This window comes from Sitophilus oryzae, unplaced genomic scaffold, assembly GCF_002938485.1.
Source record: "Sitophilus oryzae breed Bouriz unplaced genomic scaffold, Soryzae_2.0 scaffold_1581_pilon_pilon, whole genome shotgun sequence".
In the NCBI taxonomy this organism is placed as follows: Eukaryota; Metazoa; Arthropoda; class Insecta; order Coleoptera; family Curculionidae; genus Sitophilus; species Sitophilus oryzae.
The window spans coordinates 158,377-179,210 of NW_022146260.1; the positions used below are offsets into that span (position 1 = coordinate 158,377).

The following is a 20,834-nucleotide window of genomic DNA, read 5'->3' on the forward strand; positions in this document are numbered from 1 at the left end:
ATAAAATGATAGTAGTGCATAAAACTATTAACAAGCAGGATATAAAAATAATTAAAGATAATTTAAGCTGTCTAATACTAGACAGACTTTAGATTAATATTTGAAATTAACAGCTGGCAGTACAGCTAAATACAAACGGCAAGCTGACAACAAAGATCCTATTCTTTAAGAATTTTATATTTCTGATATTTTATATCATTTTTAATTTTAAAGATATCGTAATTTTCTTTATACATATGTATTGATCTTAACCCATTGTTAAAGTTTGTAAATTTCTCATACTTTACAAATAAATATTAGCTAATATTTCCTAACATCATGTAATTATAGTTATTTATTATTATCCAGGAGAAAGCGCTAATACAAGTACATATAATATTTAATTCTCACATAAAAAAAATTCAAGCTGGCAATCTCGCTTTGACTTTATAATCGTACGTCGGCTGCGACGGCCAGACGAGGCGGCGCGGTGTATCAAAGGCAAGGTTAAATGCGAGAAAGAGCGAAAGAAATGGAAGCTTAGAGAAGGGGATGTGCGGGAACGCATTTGAAGCATAGACTTAAAATAAAATATAGACTGAGCATCTCATTCATAAATAGCTGGAACATGCGGTCAGACACTGTCTTGTTATTGTTGTGTTATTGTTTTAGGTTATAACGAGTGCGACACGAGCGATAGATAGGTTGTCTCTGTCGTAACGGTCGTTCCCTGACGACTCTGCCGAGAAACACAACACTGTCTTTCGTTTCTCAAGTACACCTGAACTCTCCGTATCATAGCCGGGTAATTTTTTTATTTTAATGAAGCTATAATTAAATTAAAAATATATCGTATTTAAACTTTTTTATATTTTATTAAGATTTAGGACAGGTTTTTTAAATAAAAGTTTAGAAAAAACGTCTTAGAGTCCAAACAGGATAAAAATAATAAAATACACGTTATAGAAGAAATTTTATAATCGAAATTAGGTAATTTTTGAAATTAATAATAAATTATTAATTTTAGTCAAACATTTTTTTTTTATACAACCCCTAATATTAATCAAAACAGGATCTATTCCACAGATATAATAGAAACGGCGACAGGGAGAGAAAAAAAAATATGATTGTTGTAATTTTTTTTCTGGTTAAGTGATGTCTTATTATGTAAATTAGAGAAAACATAAATCTGTTCCATTAAAGCAAGGAAGGTGATAGGATGGTAAGGTAAAGTGGATAAAATAAAAACTACATTTATTTAACTCGGTACTGTCTTTATTATACCGGGTGCGTCTCAAAAGTGGCTCATCCCCATAATTTTTTTATATTTTCAAATAAAAAAATAAGATTTAGTATGTTAGTATATGGCATAAATTAGGATTGATTGACGCATTCAATTGTTTTTGGTCACTTCCTGTTTCACCGGAAATGACTATAACTTTCAATTTTTAAACGGCACCCTCGGTATATTTCTACTTTATTCGATAGAAAATGAATAGAATGACATATCATATGTCAACTTTTGACATTTTCGCATATGGTTTAATTGTAATTGTAACACGCGGTTCATAACGACAATTTGACTCGAAATACCAAGTGTGTGGTATCAATATATTCATAAAAAAATGCTTTTTCCAAATATGCTAATGAGTCACCCTTGTTCCATTTGAAAAAATTGATATATGTATGATTAAAAATATGATTTGTACATCTTTTAACCGGCCTAGACAAGACACGAAACCTATTAGACGATCAAAACTATTTTTCAAAGGCTCCTTTGATTAAAACTTGGTGGATTGAAAAAACTGGATTGAAATTTAAAATAGGATATGTTTTTAAGCGACAATGTCAAAAGTTGACATATGATATGTCATTCTATTCAGAGTGTCATTTTTTATCGAATAAAGTAGCAATATACCGAGGGTGCCTTTAAAAATCAAAAGATGTAATCATTTCGGTGAAACAGGAAGAGACCAGAAACAATTGAATACGTCAATAAATCTAATTTATGTCATATACCTACTAACATACAAATCTGTTTTTATCTGAAAAATAAAAAAGTTATAGGGTTGAGCCACTTTTGAGACTGACGGTATTAAAAAATATTTCATAATGTAATATCATTTTAAAATTCTTGTACGTTATTTTAGATTCTGAAGATAATTTTAGAATAAACCGGAATATATTTTAATAAAAACATTATTAATTATTAACAGGGTTATAATTATGATTTTGTTACAATGTAAGTAAGTAAATAATGTAATGTAAAAAGAAAAAATTCAGATTTTACATTTTACTAAAATATTATCTAAATAAGTGCCTTTCTACAACAACGCCACTGACTGCCAATGGGTAAATTGAGAGTTGCCTACCGGTCAAAAGTCGTTTCAAGACTTAAATGGATTATTTAAGTCAAATTTCTTTAAATTTGGCACTGGCGAACCATATTTTATAGTTTTTGAACAGAAAAAAGTCAATAAAATAAACACTTAAGGACTACAAGCTAAGAAAATGCGTTAATACAGCCGGGGAGATAGCGGCAACAAAGCTTTACCGCACACGTGCGACACGTACTACAAGGTAATAAATGAATGAATAGGCTCCCTCGCCTCTAATCGGTGTTGTCATATTGTAAAGAACTTATCCTTATTAAACAGTATCCGACTTATAATTTAGTAGTATAAGGACTATTTAATACATCTACGGAATATTAAAACCTACTTTATTAAACTGTAGTATTAATATCTCAATATATGTGTATAACAAGAAAAAAAATATTGATAATATTAAAGACGTGACAACATAGGCTGGATGAGGAAGGCTCGGTCGACTGTACCCAGAAGTAAACATGTGTACAAAAAAGGTTGTTTGTCCGCGTTGAGATGTAAATAGTGTAGTCTATATTTTATTTTTAAGTCTATGATTTGAAGTCACCACGGCTGTTTGTTTGGCCGAATATTTTGCCTTCATCGACGGTATCGCCGCTCTGTCGTCGCACTTCCGAACATAGGTCTTTTTGAACACAAAATTTCCCATAAGGTGTCGCATCTGTTTAAGTTAGTTTGTGGTAATATCGTATATCAAATACCATGCAATGATTGTGATGCAGTATACATCGGCCAAACTAGTCAATATCTGGAAAATCGAATTAAGGGCCACAAATATGATAAAAAAAACCAGACTGCACTGACAAATCATGAAAATAGTAAAGAACATACATTTAATTACAGCCAGACTAAGATTTTGAGAACTGAATCTATGACAAAAAAGAGGGAATTTCTCGAAATGGTAGAAATACAAAAAAACGCAAAATCAATAAACGACAAAAAAGATGTAAATAGGCTGAGCAAACTATATGTTTCTATATTATAATATTAGTTATTGTATGTAGGTCGTTGGCCCTATAGTAAAATTAAAAAATATGTTTGAAAATTCGCAACCAAACCAAACCGTCCTGTTTATTAAATGTGTTCCGTGATTGTTTTTTATAAAGTTTCTTTCTATGATCTACGTTCTTGGGTAAGTAAAACAAAAATATTTTTATTGTATATTTAATGATTTTTTAAAAATTCGTTTAATGTAAAAATTGTAGACTCTGATGAAGGCCAAAAAAATGGTCGAAACGTAAGAGGGTGTATAAAAAAATAAATGTACTTAATGAAATAAAAGGAAAATTATTACTGACATAAAACCAAGAGAAAACATATTTAAAAAAATAAGAAAGTATTTTTATGCATTGTCTACATACTTTGTTAATATATTTCCCTCCATCTCGTATTCTAATTCCAGTATTGATGAAATTGAACTTTCTACCATACAGTTCAAAGAATTCAATGAGTAAAACTCCCAAATTAGCGTTGGTTTGTCGTACGCCGTCGTGTCTGGGATGTAGCTACGTAGAAAAAGAAATAGATTTGAACCCTAATTTTACTTGTCTAATGTCTTACTTGGAGAAAACTGATGCACATCAGTATGAGACTATAACTGCTGATGCCTCCGGTGAAAACTTCGTTAAGTTCTCTTTCGAGTAGAAACTGCTTCAGTACATAAACCAATTTGGGAAGTACCGGGAATTGTTCGACGTAGGTCTTTATAAGTTCGGCGCTTTTCACACCATTAGACATATTAAAAGATATGTCCACCTGTAGAAAAAAATTAGTTTTATAATCTAGAGACAATCAAGTGAAAAATGTTTATTACTCACCTTTATATCAGTCTTTTTATCTACGAGTTTGACAATGGGGACAGAAGCCTTATCCAAAACCTTTATGCTGTCCTCCTGCGCAACACCCTTTTCTAAAAACTCTCTTTCCAACGTACGCAGAGGTAGATTTGACCATTTCCCTAAAGATGAAACAATACAGTTTGAAAAACATTGTACAGAGTTCGCCAAATTCGACACTTCTAAAGAAAACCTCCTTTTTAAAGGAGATAGACAAAAACTGATGTCAGTGTCAATTGTCAATACCGTTTCAGAGTGTGTTTTTGTGTTTCTATGAAAACATTCCCACAGCACATTTTTACTTAGATGGGTAATATTTTATTGGTTAATGGTTTAATATTTTTGTAAATCAATAGTTTAATTTTACTAATATTTATTATTTGGAAAATCGATTTTTATATGGGATACCCTATATACCGGGTGCGTCTCAAAAGTGGCTCACTGCTATAACTTTTTTATTTCTTCAGATAAAAAAAACGAAATTTGGTATGTTAGTAGATGACATAAATTAGGATTGATTGACGTATTCAATTGTTTTCGATCACTTCCTGTTCCACCGGAAATGACTACAACTTTTGATTTTTAAATGGCACCCTCGGTATATTTCTATATATATATATATATTTATATTGTTATTATTTCGTGGGTCCACTATTTAAACTCACGATAAAATATTTAACGAATTTATTTGTCTGACTCTGTACACACAACTTATACTATTTACAACACAATTTATGCAACTACTATTACTCTAAAGGTATTTCACAATTTAAAGCGCAGTATTATCAAACTTCAGACTTCAACTGTCCCCACAGCCGATAGCGCGCCCTTTTATATAGCTGTGGATCTTCCGGAAAATTCTATTCTAGTATTCTGTAGAATTTCTTTTACTTTCTGGCGAATGCGCCAGGTTCCTCAATGCACGTTGCGGTTATGTAGCAGTAATACAGTTATGCAACCAGTAATACACCTTGACCTTGACATTGCCCCCTTCTCAAATTTGATCGTCCCGATCAAGGTTTCCTGTCCGGTATCTCTTCAATCGATCCAGATGTACTATTTTCATCTTGCTTCTAGGGCTACGTTGAATCCGGTACACAACATCATTTACCCTCTTGATGACGGTATAAGGACCTTCCCATGCTGTAGTTAACGTTGGAGACCTTCCTTTCTTGCGCTGTGGGTCACATATCACATATCATCCTGTTGAAATCCCGTAGAATTAGCTCTGAGGTCGTAACGAGCTTTCATCCGGTCACTGGCTAGCGCAATCTTACTTCTAACGGCCCTATGAACGTCCAGTAATCTTTCCTTCCTAACGATTCTTTCGAACGACAGTCCAACGTTATCTTGTTCCATTTTTCCTCCAGATCGAGTACTTGGTCCTTGTCTAGCTGCGCAAATCTTACAACGTTGACACCATTTCTTAACATCCTCGCAATAATCCACCCAGTAAAAACGGTCTCTCAGCTTGCTCAAGGTATTGTTTACTCCAAGATGGGCTCCAGTTTTACCACCGTGAATTTCTTCCAATACCTGGGTAACTTTCTTCCTTGGTACCAGTAACTGAGTTGTTATTGTCCTGCCATCCGCACTTTCCCACGTGCGCTTTAACAATCCATTCTCAATCACCAGTGAATTCCACTGAGCCCAGAGAGCTTTGAAAACCAGCCCTCTGTCCGCAATATCCTGGCACGGTGGTCTCTCGCCGTTACCTTCCTTGAGCCGTAGTATTGCTCCGATGTCTGGATCTTCCATTTGATCTTTCCTTAATTGTGTCGTCGTCCATTGTGCGTCAGTTCATAGTTTAAAATTACTTACTCTGATAGTGCTTTCGCGATGTTTCATTTTCTTGTCCAAGGTAGCTCGTCGTCGATCTGGCTCGTTGTCGATAATTTGTACCCGTCCTACACGGCATCCAGAGGTTTTCTCCATTTTCCCGAACACAGTCTTCTTGGCATCACCAGGTATCATCACAATTTCCGCTGATCTTGCTTGCATATTTCCTGGTCTTTTCTCTTTAGATAGAGCAAATTCCTCATTTCCGATTTTCAGGATGTTTCTATGGTGATCGAACGAAAAACCATGTTGACTGATCACATCCATACCCATGATAAAATCATCTTCAATGCCTGCCACTAAAACGCTATGCCGAAACTTCAAATTCCCTAACTCCAGTTCCATGAAAGCCTCTCCCCGTACAACGGCCATTTCCCCCGTAACTGTACGTAAATACACTCTTCTTCTAAGAGGCATCATTTTTAATCCTTGCACTGAGTTAGTCCGCATCAACGATACCATAGCGCCTGTGTCCACAGTCATTCGAATTCTTCTACCATTGACCTTCCCGTTGATCACCAAACTGTCAGCGGTTTTTTCTAGACTCCTAATGAAAAACATCCAAGAGGCTCTGTTTTCTTCAGCCAATACTCACTCATTAGTATTGATTTCCTGGTGCCTATGTTCTCTGGATCGCATTTGGACGCGGAAATCCCGTTTGATGTGGCCATTCCTGCCACATCTATAGCAACTTATGTCCTGGGATCTTCCGATGTGCCTATTTTCTCTGGATGGTGAATGGAATCGTATTTGGATGCGACAATCCCGTTGGATGTGGCCATTCCTGCCACATCTATAGCAACTTATGTCCTGGGATCTTCCGATGTGCCTATTTTCTCTGGATGGTGAATGGAATCGCATTTGGATGTGACAATCCCGTTTGATGTGGCCATTCCTGCCACATCCATAGCACCTAATATCCTGGAATCTTCGGGTGTTGCTGGCTACCTTGTTCATTAGTAACTCACATAGTTTATCGAATTTCTGATACACCTCCTCCATACCTCTATGAGTACTTTCGGGTTGTTCCTCGACCGTTACCGATCTTATCTTCGGTCTAGGGATGGCGCTAAAAGCAGCTTCAATTTCCAGCGCCCTGACGAGTACTTCGCTGCTGGTAGAAAAACGGGATATTTGCAACGCCCTCTGTAATTCGTTGTCCCTCAGTCCGCTGATAAAACACTGGGCAGCGAGTTCCTCCCTAAACCCTTCCGTGCTTCTGGATATGCTAGGCGTACCAGCCGACGTAAGTCTGCTTCAAATTCCTGCAGACTCTCAAATTCCTGCGGACCTCTGCATGCATGTCTTGATCTGGGCCTGGTAAAGTTGACGTCGATGTTGGTCGCCATATCTTCGGTCCAATGCAGCAACCAAGGTTTCGTACTCCTGCTGTTGGGCTGCAGGAATAGTTTGCAGCAGTTCCAGGGCAGGGCCACGCAACGCGATGACAAGTGCCGCTGCTTTCTCTTGATCAGTTCATCCATTGGCAGCAGCCGCTGCTTCAAACTGACGGTGGTACATTGTCCATGTCGTTTGTCCATCGTAGGTCGGGGCCTTAAGGTTCGCAGTTCCCGGAACGACAGGTGTCCTTACTTGTACCTTGGTCTTCTGTAGGTCCGTCTCTAATTTTTCCATTTTCCGCTGAAGGCGTTCCTCCAGATCTTCTACGGCTTCTTGGAAGTGGTTCTGCTGTTCCTGGCAACGCATTTCCAACATTGCTTGTTGCTTTTTTTCCATGTCCCCGAAGCTTTTCTGAAGTCGAATTTCCTGATTTTCTAAGGTTTTCTGAAGCCGGTCCTGTTCTTCTTGTTTGTCTTGCTGTCGTTGAACTTTCAAATCTTCGAAAATTTTCTCAAGCCGGTCTTGTTCTTCTTGTTTGTCTTGTTGTCGTTGGATTTTCAAATCTTCGAAAATTTTGTCTTGATTTTCTAGAATTTTCAGTAAGCGGTCTTGCTCTTCTGCTTTCTCTTTATCTAGTCGGGCTCACTCTTCTTCTCGTTCTTTACGGAGTCTTTCTTGATCTTCTTCTTTTTCTTTTCGCAGCCTCTCTTGTTCTTCTTGGCGTTCTTTACGTAGTCTTTCTTGTAGTCTTTCTTGTTCTTCTGCCTTCTCTCTTCTCATATTCTCCATAAAATCGCCCAATAATTTGCTTACTTCTTCCATTTTCTTCGATTGCTCCCTTGTACCATAAAAATGAACCATAAAAATACCTTGAACCATAAAAATACTCTGATTCGGACTAAAAATCTTCCAATCCACTTAATTTCTTCTTAAAATCCTCTTGAATCGCACTTCCGACACCAATTGTTACAGATTCCGTGGGTCCACTACTTAAACTCATGATAAAATACTTAACGAATTTATTTGTCTCACTCTGTACACACAACTTATACTATTTACAACACAAATTATGCAACTACTATTACTCTAACGGTATTTCACAATTTAAATCGCGGTATTATCAAACTTCAGACTTCAACTGTCCCCACAGCCGATAGCGCGCCCTTTTATATAGCTGTGGATCTTCCGGAAAATTCTATTCTAGTATTCTGTAGAATTTCTTTTACTTTCTGGCGAATACGCCAGGTTCCTCAATGCACGTTGCGGTTATGTAGCAGTAATACAGTTATGCAACCAGTAATACACCTTGACCTTGACAATATGTAGAAGAAATAATTTATTGGGCAAGTCTACAGTAAGATTAGTCATGAGACATGACTAAAACATGACTACCCGTAGACACTCAGTGTTTCTGCCTTCCGGCTTCGTCAATACGGGAGGAATCAGCAACGATGAAGTAGCGATCCTGAAAAAAAGAAGGGAAGCAAACGAGGCACAAGGCGCCATTTGCGGTGGTAACGCTTCAAATTGTAAGCTACTGCCTAACCAGGCTGCAAATGGCGCCTTTGCCTCGTTAGCTTCCTTTCTTTTTTTCAGGAACGCTAGTTCATCGTTGCTGATTCCTCCCGTATTGACGAAGCCGGAACGCAGAAACACTGAGTGTCTACGGGTAGTCATGTTTTAGTCATGTCTCATGACTAATCTTACTGTAGACTTGCCCAATAAATTCTTTCTTCTTTTTATTACAGTCCCCACGATAACATCCTTTGTTTATTTATATGTATATATTTTATTAGATAGAAAATGACACTCTGAATAGAATGACATATCATATGTCAACTTTTGACATTTTCGCATATGGTTTATTTGAAATTGTAACATGCGGTTCATAACGACAATTTGACTCGAAATACCAAGTGTGTGGTACGAACTTATTCGTAAAAAAATGATTTTTTCAAATATGCTAATGAGCCACCCTTGTTCTATTTGAAAAAAAATGAGATATGATTAAAAATACGATTTGGGCATCTTTTAACCGGCCAGGACAAGACACGAAAAATATTAGACTATCAAAACTATTTTTCCAAGGCTCCTTGATTAAAAAATATTGTTTTTATTTTAACACATCCATGGCGCTCTAGATTGATATTTAAAATACGATTTTTTTAAAGTAAAAATGCCAAAATTTGTCATATGATATGTCATTCTACGCAAAGTGTCATTTTCTATGTAATAAAGTAGAAATATACCGACGGTGCCAAATTTTTTTTTCAAGCGGTCAACTCAAATTAAAAATAAAAACCATAAAACAAATTTAAAGGGCGTAAATGTTGTATAATAAAATACAACTAATAATATAAAATAAAAATAATACTAATAGATGGTACGTTACTAATGGTAATAGCCGACTTTGATCTGGGCGCTGCAAATGGACAAATGTTGTATAGCAACAAAAGTCTTGTATGACCTGGCTACCGAGATGACCTACCTGCAATTAAAGAGAAAAAAATTGGTGTGAGCAACAATGTTACCAGTTATTATTAAAATAAAGTGAATTTAAAATTAAACAGGTACTTGAATGATAGTCCAACTTAAAAATACAAGTTTAAATAAAATAATAAAATGCCACACAGGCTAGTCACACAGACTATTAAAAAAACATGCCACACAGGCTAAAAAAATGCCACACAGGCTATCAAAGTGCCACACAGGCTATCAAAGTGCCACACAGGCTATCAAAATGCCACACAGGCTATCAAAGTGCCACACAGGCTAAAAAATGCCACACAGGCTATCAAAGTGCCACACAGGCTAAAAATGCCACACAGGTTATCAAAGTGCCACACAGGCTATCAAAATGCCACACAGGCTATCAAAGTGCCACACAGGCTAAAAAAATGTACAAGTTAATAGTCAAACTACACTACGGGGCTAACTACTCTTCAAGTTTAATTACGCTACGGGACTAACTACTTGTCAAGGCTAATTACGCTACAGGACGAACTACTTTTCAAGGCTATCTACGCTACACAGGGTCACTACGCCACAAAGGCTAACTGTAGAAAATAATAAAGCTAAACATAATTCATTCAAGATCAATTCGATAATACAAATACAGAAATATATTCTTATCTTCTATTAAAGTCACTTAGACAAAATATAAATAAATCACTGTAAAGATATACTTCAATATTATCATCTGCAAATCATATTTTCTTAATATTCAATCAAATATATTAAAATATACCTAAGATTCAGAAATATAATATATCCCAATAAAAACAATAAACAGTAACCAACTAGTTGCTAAGTGAGATAAAATAAACACACCTTGATTAAACTTCTTATTCGGCACGGCAATGGAACTCAGAACTACCACAAAACCTTAATTAAACCTCAGAAACTTTAATAGTTTTAATTTAATAAGCGCGTACCACTTCTTTCTCTGACTCTATCTAATACTGTTTTCGACGGCGATACTGTATTGCGTGTTATTTGAAACCTTTTTGAAAAGTGCAGGTACCATGAATTTTGGGCTTGTTTTTGTTTACGTTCGAAATTCCATTGCGCTCCGGCTTTTGAAATGTCTGTTTGTTATTACGTCAGATAAAGAAAACGTAGCATAGAAAAATAGAGTTCTTACACTTTAAAAAGGTGGATGACACTTCTTATGGGAGAACTGGCAATGGTTGAAAACTTGACTACAAGCGATTTTCTAGGAATCTTCCTTGCCGATAAATTATTGACAAGAGTGACAGATAAAACCTCGACATTCTTTCAGTATAACAGTTCATCTCTTTTTCTTTCTAAAGTGTGCGTTGAAAGGAGACAAAAACAATTTTTGGTGACCCATAATTTGTTATTCGAACACCACTTTTCTCCTTGTCGGGTCGTTAACGTTGACTTGTCGCGATTTTATTTTTTTGTTTACACGCTGCAGTTTGCTTTGTAAATTTAATACATAAATTATTTAGGCAAATATAGGTTTTTGATAAAACTCCTTGGACTAACGTGTAGGTAAGTGTTGATAAATAAGTTTTTTTTCATCTTAACATGCTCATTGTCATTCTCCTGATTTAGGCGACAGAAAAGGATCATCAAATCAAATTGAATTTTATATTTTTTCATCCCAGGACCGATAATAAAATATATATTTTATGGATACCTTCCTAAATATCAACGAGATGAGCCATCGGAAGAAAGGGACCATAGTACAAAACAGAAAGGTGATCTTTTTTCTTTCCACTTAGGATATTGAAATTATTATATACTGTAGTCGTGTTCGGCATTATGCTCTGAGAAATATAGATAAACAAAGAACAACAGATATAAAGCATTCCAGAGGAAAAGAGAGGCAATACCTGTACTTTCTCTTTGATATTTGTAAAAGTTACGGCAAAGTATTGTTGTAAATGTCATCTTTTTAATCGACCTGAAAACTTCGAGCAAAAAGATGACACTTTCAACAATACCCTGACAGATATCAGAGACGATACAGGTTTTTCTTCTCTTTTCCCCTGGAATACTTTTAATTTATTATTCTTTGTTTATCTAGATTTCTCAGAGCACTATGAACGAACTCAGCTTGTATGTTTGAAATAATCGTCCAGTTGGCTTAAAAATGATGATCGATGACATTTCCTATATAATTTTACTTTCAAAATTATGATATATGTATCTTCATTTCTAAGCCATCTATGACGCCATTTTTTTCAGTTTTGTTATAATTAATTTTGTCTCTTGATCTACTTGTAACATTATTCTTTTAATTTTATTAATTTATTGTGGTGAAATTAATTTCTGTTGTATATTTGATATTGATATTAAACATATTTTTAAAAAATGGTGTATTTTTTGTGTTTTTACCTATGTCATAATTAAAAATAAATGAAGAATTAAAATTTTTTATTTTTTAAACTTCCCGCCATGCGTGACAATATAGTCCGTAGTTCCTACAAGCGATATTGGGGGCGCTAGTAGCAGTAGACTTGTCAACAGTGTCAAATTTAAACGTCATTTTCACTTTCCAATATTTAGCAAGGCGCTCGCACTTCTCCTTGTGTATGTGTTTTGTGCTTTAAAACATGAAGTGACCAAAAACAGTTGAATACGTCAATCAATCCCAAATTTATGTCATATACTAACATACCAAATCTAGTTTTTTATGTATCTAAAAAAATAAGAAAGTTATAGGGGTGAGCTACTTTTGAGACGCACCCGGTATTTTGAATCGTAAAGATCTTAAAATTACCCTTCCAAAAATTCTTTCCTTTTAAAAACACAGAGTTTTTAAAAGTTCCTTAAACAGGGGTTAACACAGGGGTATTCTTTAAAGCACTTCGAAACATTTGTCAACTCTACTGTCGATTTGACAGTCGAGGCACGTTCACACTAGAAACGATGGCGTGTCAACATTTGTCGATAGATGAGTTGATTGCTACTGTCTCACCGCATATGCTCTGTTGCTCTCCCCCGTTCTAAGCTTCACAAAGACCAAACTTTAACGATAGAAAGGTAGAAATAGAGTGTAAACAACGACATTCGAAAGCATGGGCTGATCGGTAAAATCAAGTGTCGAGCCGACGAACCAGCACCGCTTCAAACCGTGTCACTCCGTGTGTACACTCTATTTATAATGTACAGGGTGTCCCATTTTGGTTGAAATAATGCCAATCAAACTCCGTTCTTAGTCTAGATAAGAGGATGCTGGGCCCACCTTTTTTTGTATCAACGGAAGATGCTGTTAACAAAATTTGCACAGCCCTCTTCGTTTCGGACTTCGTTCAAAACTGTTTCTTGTAGAACTTTTTACGTAGAATACAGTGCCGTAGTCTTATTTAAAAAATTATCATATTTTGAAAGTATTGAAGCCTCATCTCGCTGAAAGTATATTTCACCTAAATTAGCTAAACGAATATCCTCTAAAAGTTCTTGTAAGATATCTTCCAAGATTTACAAATAACGGTAGGGTGTTAAGTTTCCCTGATATATTGCAAGAATATATTATATGTGGCTCCCAAAATAAAACAAGACACAGAAAGCAGTATACTTTTCGTAATTCTTTTGTTTCTTTTATTATCAATCACGACCTACTGAATAAAAAATATATTTTAAATATTTTTTTTAAATATTGGACTAAATAGTGGAAATAAATACAGAGTGGAAATAAGTACAGGGTGTTCTATTTAAGAAAACATACCTTTAGTTCATATCTTCAAAAATATCATTTTCGTAGAATAACATACTACGCCACTGTATTCTACATAAAAAGTTCAACAATAAACAGCCTTCACCTTCTCGATAACTTTCGCAATAACAGAGATACGGGGAGTGTCCCAAGTTGCATAATTTTCAAAAAGACAATGTAACTCAGAAACAACGAGTGACGAGTACTAGAAAATTTTGTAACGTTTGACAAAAAAATGGGACAGGTTTGTGCAGTCCGCATCCTTCTATATTCACTAATAACAGAGATATCGTATGATTTCAATCAAAATGGGAGACCCTGTACAAAACCATGCGTCGAGGTCAAGTCGACAAAAGTCGCTCCATATGAAAAGGTTCTTGATGAAAAATATAACTCACAAGTTTTTACCATTGTTTTGGTTTGGCTAGGGTTGAGCCCAGGGGGTGCCTAGGGTTTTTGATTTTTAAAAAATGAAGAATAAAAATATTAAAAAATTAAGACATTTTTTGAATAAAATGAATTTCTCTATCAACAAATTTGATAGACTCAAATTTGATAGATTATCTCGTGTCCCTGTGGATTTCTTAAATATTTACAAATTTTGTAAAAAAATAAAAACTAACACACATTTTTTGAACATATTAACTAAACAAAACTAGAAAAAGAAATTTTTACTACATCACAAGCAAATCAAAATTAATAATTAGCCAGGGGTCAAAATTCAAGATTTCTCTTGGGGGTGTTCAGCAGTACCTAGAGTGGGTACCGGGCCCTCCCTGTAGCCAATGCCCCAGACACTAACATTTTGCTCCTCCTTTAAGAAGGAAAATTTTCTCTTTACAAGTGTCCAATATGAGCCACCCCGTAGCACTGTTAGCGTTTTATTTTCACCTCATTTTAACAAGCTATAACTTTTTTAATTTGGATGTTTTGTTTTCTTTTGTTTTTTAAAAACAAATTATGAATCATAGATAAAAGAAAATAACCATTTATTAAGAAAGAATACCGTCAAATGTCACGGTCATTAGTTTAAACTATGCATAGGATAGGGGATGGTCCCTGGCTGAGCTTGCATAGGAATAGGACGTTTCTAGAGAACCAAAATGTTTAGATCGTAGCCTAATACGGCGGCATTGTAAAAAGTTGGCATGATTTAAATCAAGTGATTTTTTTTATTTTAATCATGTGATTTAAATTTTAAAAAAAATCAACTTTTTTTAGAACTTTATAATAAATCGAAAAATAACTGTAAAAGCTATAAAAATGTGTCCTAGAAAACTAAAAAACTAATATTTCTATAACAGATATACCCCATTCATGAAATAAATTTTTACACTTGCTATTGTAACGTCTAAATACTGTTTGACCAGCGGATCTGAAGCTACGGAAAGAATGCGAGAAAAAAAAATCGACATTGCCACGTTTATCTATAAAATTGCAAAATTGCCAGACATGAACTATAAATTTAATATATTTTTATTATATATAATGTGTTTAGCATATATTCTGACGTATATTACTAAGGAATTTTAACGTAGTTCATATTGTTCGATATGTTTTATTTAATAACTTATTTCTGTCATTCTGTATAATCTGCTTATTATGAAAGTTGAAGATTTTTCAACGATATCATTGGCAAACCGGCATCGCCGCGCATGGCCGCCTATTCATCGAACATGATTGGCGAGAGTACGTCACAGGATTTGTTACCACGCGGTTGCCATGGCTTTTACGCCTTTCCTATTCGCTTGCTTTATCCCCAACTTCAGGGTCTCTTCTGAAAGAGTAGGAATATTGAATACTATTGAAATATCCAGTGGCGGTGTCATTTTTTGATCATTATTACTTTATTTCATTATTTTATACCGGTTATCCTAAACTTTATTCCTATATTTTTCGTATATTTCATAGTTAAGTTGTGTTTTATTGTTTTGTTATCTTGTTATAATGTTTTTCGTTCGTAGTTTTTAATTATTAATATCAAGCTTGATCGTATATTTGTATTTTAAAATGAATAAATTTGTTAAGGGTAACACGCTACATAGTCAAACAAGAGAAATAATAGCTAATTTATATAGGTAAGTTAATAATAACGTGGATGAAATCTCATTTGGTTTATTTCCTTGTGTTCATAATACGGTTTGCGATGAAGAAGCTAGAGAGAGTTCGCTCAAGTTGCCGCTTAAACGTAAACTTGAGCGGATATTTTTTTATACCGGAGTTAGCGTATCGGCTATAAAAAAATCACACAGAAGATAAAAAAAGGCTGAAAACTAACCCCGATAAAATGATATCCAGCTCTGGAAAGAAACGACCACGTGAGACTGCTGTCGAAAAGCTCGACGACTTTTTCGAAGTGGTCAGAAATTTGATAAATAGATTTTATCTCGAATTCAAACTCGTCCCCGCAATTAGAAAGCATTTGCAAAAATTGCAGGAAAAATCGAATTTTCCTTTTGCAGGGAAACGCTTAGGGGATTATTAAAATCAAATTAATTTTTTGGCGTAAATGTCAAAATAACAGATAAATATTAATGGAGCGGCCCATTATATTGCAGAGAGAGATATAAATATATACGCGAAATTCGAAAATATAGCCAAGTATTATCTATTTGGATGAAACATATGGGTAGACAATGACCTAACCTTTAAAAACTGCTGGGGGAGCGATACCATATTTGGTGTAATAGGCAATATTGGATCTACTGGGTGAGTAAAATTATGTTTTGTTTGCGCTTCCAAAGTTAACTATTTTCAAGATTTTTTTTTGCTGGAAATAGTTATATCTAAAATTATGTATTGTAGAAAAAAATATAGTTAGCACAGATATATAATATACCTAAAGACTCAGTCTTGATCATCTGCTGATGATGTTAACATGGTTAGCGAAACGTGCGCCCAGTGTAAAAGTAAAAGTGTTTTGGTGTATTGTGCTGATTTAGTGTTTTATTTTGCTGTGTAACACCAAAGGTTCCAACCCCCAGCTGTAATTATTTCTTCTATTATATTAACAACACATAATAATAAAATTATTCAAAATATTTAAGGGAGCTTTAATAAAAGCTTTTAGTGTGTTTATCTGCTAACTCAACAGTAACGATTCAAACAGGATAAAGTTTTTTGAAAAAAAAATATTAATCTGAATATTATATTTATGATACACATTATTTTCATAAAACACCGTACGCCCATGCCTATTTTATGAATGAAATTGGGCGTGTCTTGTTTACAACTGCGTTCCCCTGCCGATACCCCGTAGCTACAGATCCGTTGGTCACACTATACTTTTAATAAATCGAAAATTTGTAATATGTTTGTTTATTACTTGTAAATGTTATAAAATATATAAAAAATTATTTGTATAACACATATTATAGCTACTACACATCTATTCATCAATTAAAATGTTAGACCGATTTTTTGAAGTAATTTCGTGTAAATACATTAGACCTTTAAACGGCACGAATTTATTTGGGAATTTATGTACAAGTGACAAAAATCCGTTGTTCGAATACATTTCATTTGCAAACTCTACTGCAGAACTAGGTTCTTCTAATGTTAGACTATATCTTCATTCCCGAGAATCTATAATCGTCAGAAAATATACTGTTTTATATCTTTTTTGAAACAGCTGAATGTTGATCAAGATAACTTCTGCCTTTCCCAATTTATCTTCTAATTCTTTCCCAATTTCTACCGACATTTCGATCTGCATTAAGTACTTTACCCTTTAAAATTACATAATACTAATTTCATTCTCGACTTAAAATTATTTCCGAACAATAGTGTAAAGTGTTATAAGGAGTAAAAATTATACTTTTTTGGACGAGGTTTAAGTTCCTTATACTATGGTTTAAGGTTGATTCTCACTATACTTTCCATATCAGCTCCCTTCCGTTTTCCTTCCGTTTACATAAAATATTATATCATGTAAATGTATATGATACTGCACACTATCCGTTCCGTTTCCTTTCCGTTCCATATCCTTTCCTTCCATACATTTTTTAGCGGATGGACTGAAGCGTATCGGAAACAGCGTTGTCATTGTCAAGTTCTTACATTTGTACCAGCTCTTTTAACATTTTGCAGATATTTACTTATTCTTTCGCCTCTGAATTAGATCTATTACCTTTTTCAAAAGATACAAATTTGTAATGAAGTTCATAAAATTTCTAGGACACCCTGTATATTGTGTTAATATTATACTAGAATAATAGGGACTTTATTTTCTTTTAATAATGACAGTCAATGTATTTTATTGTTAGCTCATTATTGTAATGAACTTCATTAGTGTTTCTATTGTTGAATCAAATAAGTTAAATATTTAATTGCCATTTTGTAAGAGAGTTTTGATCGGTTTTGGTCGCTGTGGTTCGGTGCGAGAAACCGAGACGTCTGCGCCGCTCTCCCTACCAGTGCAGGTTGAGTGGAGGGGAGCGTCAGTCGAGTACCTCGGCTACAGCAGCTCTAGAGAGACAGTTTGTGGTCGCACGTGAAACAGTGAGGTTCGAGACCGGAGTGCCCTGCCAAGTGCCCTGCTGCCAGCCGCCTGCCGCCGTACTGTATAAGATAAGCACCCACCGCCAACGTGATCGAGAGTAGGTCGTATTCTTTTTATTGTTAATACCGTTTACTTTACTGCCTTGACGCGTTACAGGGATAAGGGAGACAGAGATAGTTATATTCGCTCAGGTAGACCAACCGTCCTCTAGCGAGGTGGGGGGCTATTTGACCGGAACGCGCGAACACGGAAAGCTAGCAAAACTTGTATTCGTTCAGGTGGGCCAACAGTCCTCTTAGGAGGTAGGGGCCTGGTTGATCGGATCACGTGGACGCGAGGAGCGGAGATATTTGTATTCGCTCAGGTAGACCAACCGTCCTCTAGCGAGGTGGGGGGCTATTTGACCGGAACGCGCGAACACGGAAAGCTAGCAAAACTTGTATTCGTTCAGGTGGGCCAACAGTCCTCTTAGGAGGTAGGGGCCTGGTTGATCGGATCACGTGGACGCGAGGAACGATTTCTTTTGTTAGAGAAAGGAAGGAGAGTGAGACAGATAACGGTTAAGGTAGTTCAGTAAACACACGGGTCGCGAATGTTCACGGAGCTAAAACAGGACTTCGCCCAAATCCAGAGGCTGGTTTTGTAGCTCCCGTATTTTCTAGGTGTGTCGTCCGGACGACACCCTGCATCAGTGACGCTGGACGGGATCTCGCCGAAATCCCGAGGTTGTCCTGACCGGGCCGTGTGTGTGCGGGCTGCGCTTATCCAAACGACGTACAACTCGCCGAGACGTCGCTAACGTCACGATCGATCCAGGGCTCGCGTGTGTGTATATCCTACAGGACGCTGTTAGTTTCGCGATCGATCCGGGACTCGCGTTTGTGTATCCCTCGGGACGCTGTTAATTTCGCGATCGATCCAGGGCTCGCGTGTGTGTATATCCCACAGGACGCTGTTAGTTTCGCGCTCGATCCAGGGCTCGCGTTTGTGTATCCCTCGGGTCACTGTTCATTTCGCGGTCGATCCAGAACCCGCGTTTGTGTATCACGGGACGCTTTTAATGTCGACGCCGATCCGAGGTTCATGTTTCGTTGTCAAAACGGACGCCATTCCAAGAAATATTTAGCTGTGATCATCGGGACGCCTGTAACGACGTCGCCGCCGTTTAGAGAGTCGCGTCATAGTAGAGTGTGTTGCTCCGGTACTTATAGGTCTGTGTTCATTAGGACGCCACTAAATTCGACGTCGATCAGGAACTAACAGTGTGATAGCGTGGCATGGCGTGGCGTGGGGTGGCCTTAGCCCTAGTATGTACGCAGCACATGGAAAAACATACGCACAGATCTTCAAGACGTGGAGTTGGGGTTGGTGGCATGGCGTGGGGTGTGGCCTAATGGGGTCCACGCTTAATATATTTCTTTAAAAATTAACGAATGGGGATAAGATTCTAACACTAATTTGCATTGTTCTCGGCTCTAATTAAAATGGACAAAGCTTGTCTAAAGATTGTCTTTACAAGAGGAACAACTTGTTTATTATTGACATTTTGAGGACATTTTTTTTCGAACGAAACCGTTTTGGAGAAAATTTAAAAAGAACGGGATAAAATAGTTGAATTTTTACAACAATTCAAACAATCAAAACGCGTTTCCATGGTACTAATTTCGTTTTCATTCTTTGATAGATTATGGAATGGATTATGGATAAATTGTTATTGATAGAATTTATAATAGAATTTTAATTAATGTCATATTTTTTGCTGTCTTAAAATGTTAAGGAAGGACATTTATTTAGTTCAATACTACGGAAAGAGTGGTAATAGTTATCGGAAAATGTGACATTTTAGCAACAGCAAAAAATAAGACGTTAATCAAAGTTAACAATAATCTATCAAAGAATGAAATCGAAATTATATACAAAGTGTTCCAATACTCCGCGGATATAGGACTACTACATATTTTTGAAATCAAAATAAGTTCATTGGACACAATTTAACTTTACAAAAGTGCTTCGTTTGTCCGCTAGGGGGCATACCCCCTAGCATCAATCTTTAAAAAATAAACACATTTTTTCCATATACATATCAAATATATACAGATTATCGCCTATCCCTGCAATGTGTTGGAGTTGAAGCCGAGTTAGAGACAACTAGATAAAACCGGTCCATGTACATTTCACATAAGTTCGTCTGTTAGGCAGATACTGGCGCAACAGCGCAACTCCAAACTTCCGAATATCGATTAGCCCTTACTCTGAGGATTAGCCATTTGTCGAACGGGAACGCAAACGAAAGGTGTACGAAGTTGGACGAAGCCGTACGAATGAACAGCGGCTTGCGCACTACGCTTGAGCACAGCTAACTGAGGGACTTATCCGAATTCCTTCAGAAGACTTATATACCCATTTCACCGGCTTGGCTTCAAAGAATGCAGTTTGGAGTCGATATTCTTTAGTCAATATATATATTATTTTTTCAAACACATCTCGAAAGAAATGAGACTTACAAAAAAATTAATTTTATATAAGTAGTACTTTTAGTACGCAACCAGATAGATTATATTCTCTCTAACTCGAGATGGAGAACCTCGTTCAGGACAGTACGGACTTACCCCGGAGCAATATGTGGCTCGGATCATAAGTTACTGGCAGCAAAGATTCGTATAAAGTTAAAAAATGTTGTAAGAAAACCAAGACCAAATCAGATGGAGATCCCCGACGTAACACATTTCCAACAAGAACTACTGAAAACATCGTGGAACATTAAC

General features: G+C 36.0%; 1 protein-coding gene across 2 annotated transcripts in view; it reads right to left on the minus strand.

Moving 5' to 3' along the window:
* LOC115879519 (terminal nucleotidyltransferase 4B-like) overlaps positions 1 to 20,834 on the minus strand; it is a 47,035-nt gene that overhangs the window by 18,587 nt on the left and 7,614 nt on the right. For both annotated transcript variants that reach the window (XM_030896403.1, XM_030896404.1), the window contains exons 3-5: positions 4,184 to 4,323; positions 3,927 to 4,121; positions 3,728 to 3,871 (exon numbers count right to left, since the gene is read on the minus strand). In XM_030896403.1, the coding sequence (XP_030752263.1) occupies positions 3,728 to 3,871; positions 3,927 to 4,121; positions 4,184 to 4,323 (479 nt within the window). The remainder of the gene's footprint in view (positions 1 to 3,727; positions 3,872 to 3,926; positions 4,122 to 4,183; positions 4,324 to 20,834) is intronic.